Source organism: Lygodium microphyllum, chromosome 15, assembly GCF_053477565.2.
Source record: "Lygodium microphyllum isolate KBCC chromosome 15, Lygodium_microphyllum_v1.1.10, whole genome shotgun sequence".
In the NCBI taxonomy this organism is placed as follows: Eukaryota; Viridiplantae; Streptophyta; class Polypodiopsida; order Schizaeales; family Lygodiaceae; genus Lygodium; species Lygodium microphyllum.
The window spans coordinates 121,272,269-121,278,592 of NC_141149.1; the positions used below are offsets into that span (position 1 = coordinate 121,272,269).

Here is a 6,324-nt window from a genome sequence, read left to right on the forward strand (position 1 = left end):
AGGGGAAAAAAATTAAATATTTGAGGAGAAGATTTTTTAAATTGCTAAAATCTATGCTTATTTCTAACTACTATATGGAAAAAACCCATGTAAAAACTAAGGAAAAGCATGCATATTATCAAGGTTTGAAAGTTTTTGTAGAGGTTCCGAAATATATTAGTGGGACAATTGCAGGGGGACCTAATGGTCTTAGGCGGAGAGCGGTTTAATGTAGAGCGGTTTTAGGGGGGGGGGGATGAGAGGCGGGGTCAAATGTAGAAAGCCTAAAGCGGTTTTGAGTCTTGACAAACCGGCTCATAAGCACGTACAAGGCCTGGTAATTATTGGGTTGATGGCACTTGATTGGATGTGCGCCTGGCCGTCGATGAGCTGCAGCACAAATCTGGGCCGTTGATGGGGACAAGATGGCAGCTCTGCAAAGCAACAGTTTACTATGAGAGCGGATTTAATTAGCTTTTATTACGTGCCAGGTTTTCACCCCCAATTAAATTAAATTTGATTACGGCCTCAGGTGCGTACGTTGTGACGTGTCTTTACCCTCCGTGCCCTAGCTTGCCACCCCCTCTATCAACTTCCCTTTTCGGGATACTCTTTTCTAGCCAGCACTTATTCACACCGGTCACTTTTCTTTCCCAATCCATCACACTAAGGGAAAGCTCTTTGCACACATTTGGCTCAATCTCTCTCTCATTTGCCAATGAGCCATAGCCCGGTTGGTAGACCTGGGTGGGTGAATTACAACCGGTCACGAGATCGATACCTCCGAGTTGCAGTGCTCACACAATCTCGCGAGATCGAGCCATTCCACAAAAAAACACATTACAAAGAATTTCTATATGATATGTTGGTTCTCACACCTAACATGGTACCATGTGAGAGATTTAAACCATTATTCAAAGAGTTCCACGAATTATTATGCATGGATGGTTTGAGGAGCACACACAGATAAGCGTTGCTAAAAGTACAATGTTTTGTATCAACTTGGATGTCAAATGATGTGGAATTGGCTACTTTGCATGGATGGTTTGAGGAGCACAAAGATAAGCACCCCAAAGTACAATGGTTTGTATTAACTTGGATGTCAAAACATGTGGAACAGTATGCATTCTATCAAAATTTCACTTTATCAAGCAATGATTTCTTTGAAATTGTGTTATATTTGCCTCCATATTCTCACTCTTAGATAAGTTTGCCCTTTAACTTGTGGAGCTGGTGGTATATGTGCGAGAGGATTGTTTGGAGGAACAAGATGAAGCAAAACTCCATCATCTCTTGCCAATGGTGATAACTCAGATTGAGTGTTACCTTTCACAAAGTTTGATGTAGTATCATAATGCATAGAGCCCTCGATTTCCATTGTGTTGTGTGACACCTTTGGTGTGAGGCCTCGTGATAAACCCCTTCTGAAAGATGATGTAAGAATATGCTCTCTCTATAGTTTTGAATGAGAGAGATAAGAGCAATGTGTTTAGTGAATCCAAGTTGGAATAATGGGGGATGTTGCTCAAGTAGCCCCAAACTCATAAGAGGTCAACAATGGTGAACACGATGAAAAATCAACAACACACAATGAGATGGACCTATTGCACTAGTTAGTTTGAGGTTTGCCCCTCCTTTGAAGTTTGCATTTGTAGTTTTTCACAATGACATTTTATGTTTTCCCAATTTAGTCCACCACCAATAGTTGTAAAGGCTCCAATGCTCTTTAAAGGGGGGTATTTGTATACGAAGCATATAGTTGAATGAGAAAAACAATCACGTGCTGTGGAAGTTCTTGTTGTTGCAACCCCTCCATGTTAAGCATGCATTCCTCTCTTAATTTCCAAAGTTGAGGGTTTGATATAGATGATCAAAGTCTGTATTTGAAAGATGTATGGCCTTAAACTTGTTGCCATCTAAGTAAGACGTTTCTCAACTGCTCTGTGCCTTGGATCATTGCTAATTGGGTGACAGCGGATGCCTTTGTATTGAGTGTGGGGCGAAGGGAGATGTGATGCAAATTGCTAGTAGTTATTATGAATGTGTAACAAGGTGAAACTTTTCAAAAGGATTAGTTGAGGTTTCAGTTTTAAGCAAAGGGTTAGTTTCTTTGAGCGGCAATGGTTTACAGCCATCGCCTCGGATGCCCTTGGGTTGTCATGAACCCCCCTTCTTTTAATTGCCTCTCTCTCTCTCTCTCTCTCTCTCTCTCTCTCTCTCTCTCTGTGTCACTAATTATCCAGCTGGGTGTTTGCCTTGTATACCCTTCCTCGCTCTAATTCTCAATTAAGGTTCGTCGTTCCCGAATTGCTCCGAGCTTTAAATCCCGGTCCTACATAAATTATACATTCAGGCTCGGTCCTGCTTCGTCAACCCTGCCTGGTAAACCTCCCCCACTCTCTCTCTCTCTCTCTCTCTCTCTCGCTCTCTCTCTCTCTCTGTGTCAAAGCTTGGATTCTCCTCTTTTTTCAGTTGCGGTACAATTCTGTGATTCACAGTCGTCTTCTTCTTGTTCACTTCCCTGCCTCTGATCACCACCTCTCTCTCTCTCTCTGTTCTCACCCATATCCTTCTCTTCCTCCACCGTTTCCCTCTTCTGCTCCTCCATTATCATTTTGCCTCAGCATTCCTCAATGTGCGACAGAATACCATTCCTCCTCTGACTGCCTCTCCGTCTCTGGAGTGTTTTGCTCTTCCAAGGTTCCTGCCCCCCCAGATTATGGAGCTCAAGTGGTCAGACGAGGCTATGGCGGCCATCAACACGCACCTCTGCCTCCTGCAGAGGGGGCGCCGGGCAGCATTCCTGGACGAAGAAGAAGTTGAAGCAAGCGAGCACGATCACTATTATGAGCTTGATAATGCGAGCTTCAAACGCATGCGCATGACAGTACTAAGCGCTGGTGATGACTCCATCAGCAGGGGGGATAACAATGCTGCTGCTAACATTGTCGACCTTGCCTCTCAGCTGCCCCTTCCTCTTGGATGGGAGCAATTCTTAGACCTTCGGGTAAGTTTATCTTCGTCTGCTCATTCTCTGTGTCATGCCATCTCCCCTTTTGTAGTATTCGGGTAACAGCGACTCTTCTGATGAAGCATATCATCAGGAGGCACTAGGAGTCTTTTATTCACTAATTGTGTAAGAGAGTTAATCCCATGTCATCAGCAGTAATCATCTACTTATAGAGTGGGGAAAGCTCCTGTTTTTAAACAGGTGAGCCTGCTCATGAGGCATCTCGTAAGGAGGTCCCAGCAAGTATTCCCTTATTGCTGAACAGGTGAAAGGATTAGTCCCATGCTGCATCAGCAGTAATTATCTACTTAGAGGGCTGAAGCTTGCTGGGGTGTTACTCCTTGGTCAGCATTTGAAATGCTGTAAACGCCTCTACTTAATGTTTAAGAATTTGACATCCTCGAGTAGGAGGAAAAGAAGGATTACTGTTGCATGTTGTAAAAGTTTGCAGTGGGTTCTAGGAAAGATGTAGAGAGGCGGGTAATATTATCGTTGCAGTTTGTAAATCATCCTTGGTCTTTCTCTGACTAGCATTGCTTGTCAGCTAAGCAATTGGTAGAACTCTGTATAGTGATAGAAAGACAGGACCAAGACATAGTGGCAGACAAAACTGTTAGGAGGTTCAGAATCCAATTTTTAAGCCCTCCTCTGGATTCTACAGTTTATGGTAATTAATGATCAGAATCTGCAGCTGGCCGGCCACAAAGAGATCATAAACAGTGTTCACAGATGGCCTTAAGAGTTTGTAAATGTTCCTAAAATTTTCAAGGTGAGAACACCTTCCCAAGTTCCTTCCACATATTTCAGGGCCTTTCCAACAATTCCTATAGGTATCCGCTATAACATTTTTTACCCATCCCAAAGGTAGGTCAATGCGCAGTACATATATTACATTTCTATTTTATCCCCGAATTATTTAATGAAGAAAATATCCCAAAGCGTAAAGTGGCATTCGGTGGGTGCCAATTTATAAATTTTTCTGTTTTTGCTGTTTGGGTGCAGAGTGGTCAAGTCTACTACATCGACTGGAAAAGCTGCCGGAGGTCGTACGATGACCCCCGCAGAGCGTTTCACGAGACCGCCTCATCATCGCAATCCTGTGGTGGAATCCCAAGCTTAAGGTGGGAGCTTACCTATAAGCCCTCCCCTGACCACGAGCTCTCAGACATCAGCTCCGAGGGCGTCAGTGGTGTGTGCGATGAAACAAAGATGTGTTCCATCATCGATCCAAAGCACATGAAATCGATTAGTGAGGATGTCAACATTAGCATTGCCACTTCTCCTCTGCTGGATGAGGACTGGGATCTCATGAGATCGAGGGGATGGCTGCCTCTGATCGCCACTGATGATGATCACTCTGAGATCAGCTCTGCTAGCATCAATGCAGCCATCTCTGTTGCAGAGAAGAAAGAAGCATCGGTAAAACAGGAAGAAGAAGAGGAATCTGAAGAAGAGGAAAAACAAGGTATAGATGATTCTGATGATGATGCCGACTCTGTTGAAGTGAAGAAAGGAACACCAGTAAAACAAGAAGAAGAAGAATCAGATGATGATGGCAACAATGGAGAGAACAGAGTGTTAGAAATTACACAGGAGGAAAATGATGGTGTGCCTTGCCTCCTCTCCTCCCGCAACAGTTCTCTGTGTGCCCACTGCGGATTTGTATATGACCGAAGAAGAATCTAAGACATAAGAACATGCGTCGATCTGCAGAGCCGATGGAAAAATCCAAATCCTGCCGCAAGATCCAGATTCAGGATCTTGCACTGAATCTGTGTATCATTATTAGATCTTTGTATGAATCAGATGTAGAGGCGTTCTGTTGCGTTTGTTGTGTGATTAGCCCCATTAATTTTTGAAGACTATCCCTGATGAGATAATGAATTAAGGTTAAGTACTCATAACGTTAATGATCGCTGGCTTGAATAACATGATTAACAACGACACCTAGATACTTTTTACATGCAATAGACTGTAGTCTATTATTTGGTTATGTGCCTGTCCAATTAATCTTTTGTTGACAATTATATGTAAGTAGGAGGTTCATGCATTTGTTGGGCCTTCGCTGCCAAGTTCTCAGGTCAGCTCTTCCATGGAGTTCCACTAATACGTACTTGTCTTCTCAATGCATTTGGTTTCTAAGTGCATGATGCTATTATGCTAGCTCGATGGGATAGACCGTTGAAAAGGATATATTTCTACCTGAACCTCCTCTCATCCCCTCTTAGTAAGTTGCTCTCGGTTGATTATCCCTTATGGTCCTAACACCATATTAGGTCAAGCTCCTAACCCTTAAGTAATGAAATTGAAATTGACGTTTTGTGCACAGGCTCTGAACCTGCGCCACCATCCTCTTTGCGAGATATAAGTTGTTCCCATAAGATTGCACGCTAGACACTTTTTCCACCATAGGGCCTCATAAAAACTTTGAATTACTTGAGGTCCTTAAGCCCAACTAGCTTCTTTGTAATGGAAAGATTCAGCCAATGAATAGAGTGAGCAAAGCTAGTATATGCTTTTTCTACCCACAACGAATTTACCTCCCAAGCTTAGTGAGTTGTTGGACCATTTTAGAAGCTTTCCATTGATAGGTTCTTGCATACATTTGAAACCTTAAGACTAAAGCTATCTTTCGTAGCAAGGATCTTGTTTCAATTGCTTCATTTTGAGAAGAAATTTTCTAACATTAACACCTTCGAGAAATCCCCATGAGGTAAATAACAAAGCACAAGGTTGTGAAGAGTATAAGTTCATCACAAATGCCATAGATGTGTGAGCCACCAATTTGGTGGGCTAGTGTTGGACCATTTGAGGGACGATATTATATGAAAGAGAGTGCTTGAGTCGCAAGTTTGGTGGAAGGCTTCTCTCCTCTTCCTTATCCTCTCACCACCTTGCATCCTCTCCGATATCTTGTGGAAAGTGGATGATCTCTATCCAAATCATTAAAAGAGTCTTTGTTATGGACACATCTTGAAGGTCTAGTGTGGCCATACCTTGCGGTCTAGATATACCAAGCTATAATACTAACAATTAGTATCCATTTGTGATAATACCGTTGGGTTATCTATGCTTGCAAGTAGTCTCGAATGGAAATCTTGTGCTTAGATGCTTCTCTTAAAATCCTCACAAGCAACATGTTAGGACTCTGTTTGTGACTCAAGCTACACCCCCAAGTGATGACCATGGTCTCTGCTTTGTCGTGAAATATCATTTTGAGGGCTCCTCCATAGCTCTCTTGTGCTCTAGGACAATCCCATAGGCAATGTCTACATCGCATTTGGTTCGCTACTTCTCATGCGTGCAATTGAGTCTCCACAATAGCCAAGCCAAGC

General features: G+C 42.9%; 1 protein-coding gene across 1 annotated transcript; it reads left to right on the top strand.

Moving 5' to 3' along the window:
* The first annotated feature begins 2,183 nt into the window (after positions 1-2,183).
* On the top strand, positions 2,184-4,890 carry LOC148024994 (uncharacterized). The gene is made up of 2 exons (XM_087694689.1): positions 2,184-2,986; positions 3,992-4,890. Exons 1-2 carry the CDS (start codon positions 2,699-2,701, stop codon positions 4,673-4,675), a joined length of 972 nt encoding a protein of 323 aa, XP_087550815.1. The 5' UTR covers positions 2,184-2,698; the 3' UTR covers positions 4,676-4,890.
* Positions 4,891-6,324: the final 1,434 nt, after the last annotated feature.

What these genes read in the sequence shown, in the direction of transcription:
- LOC148024994 (XM_087694689.1), top strand. Translation starts at nt 2,699, where the DNA reads ATGGAGCTCAAGTGGTCAGACGAGGCTATGGCGGCCATCAACACGCAC. An exon ending in AGCAATTCTTAGACCTTCGG is followed by an intron (nt 2,987 to 3,991) that starts GTAAGTTTATCT and finishes GTTTGGGTGCAG; the next exon opens with AGTGGTCAAGTCTACTACAT.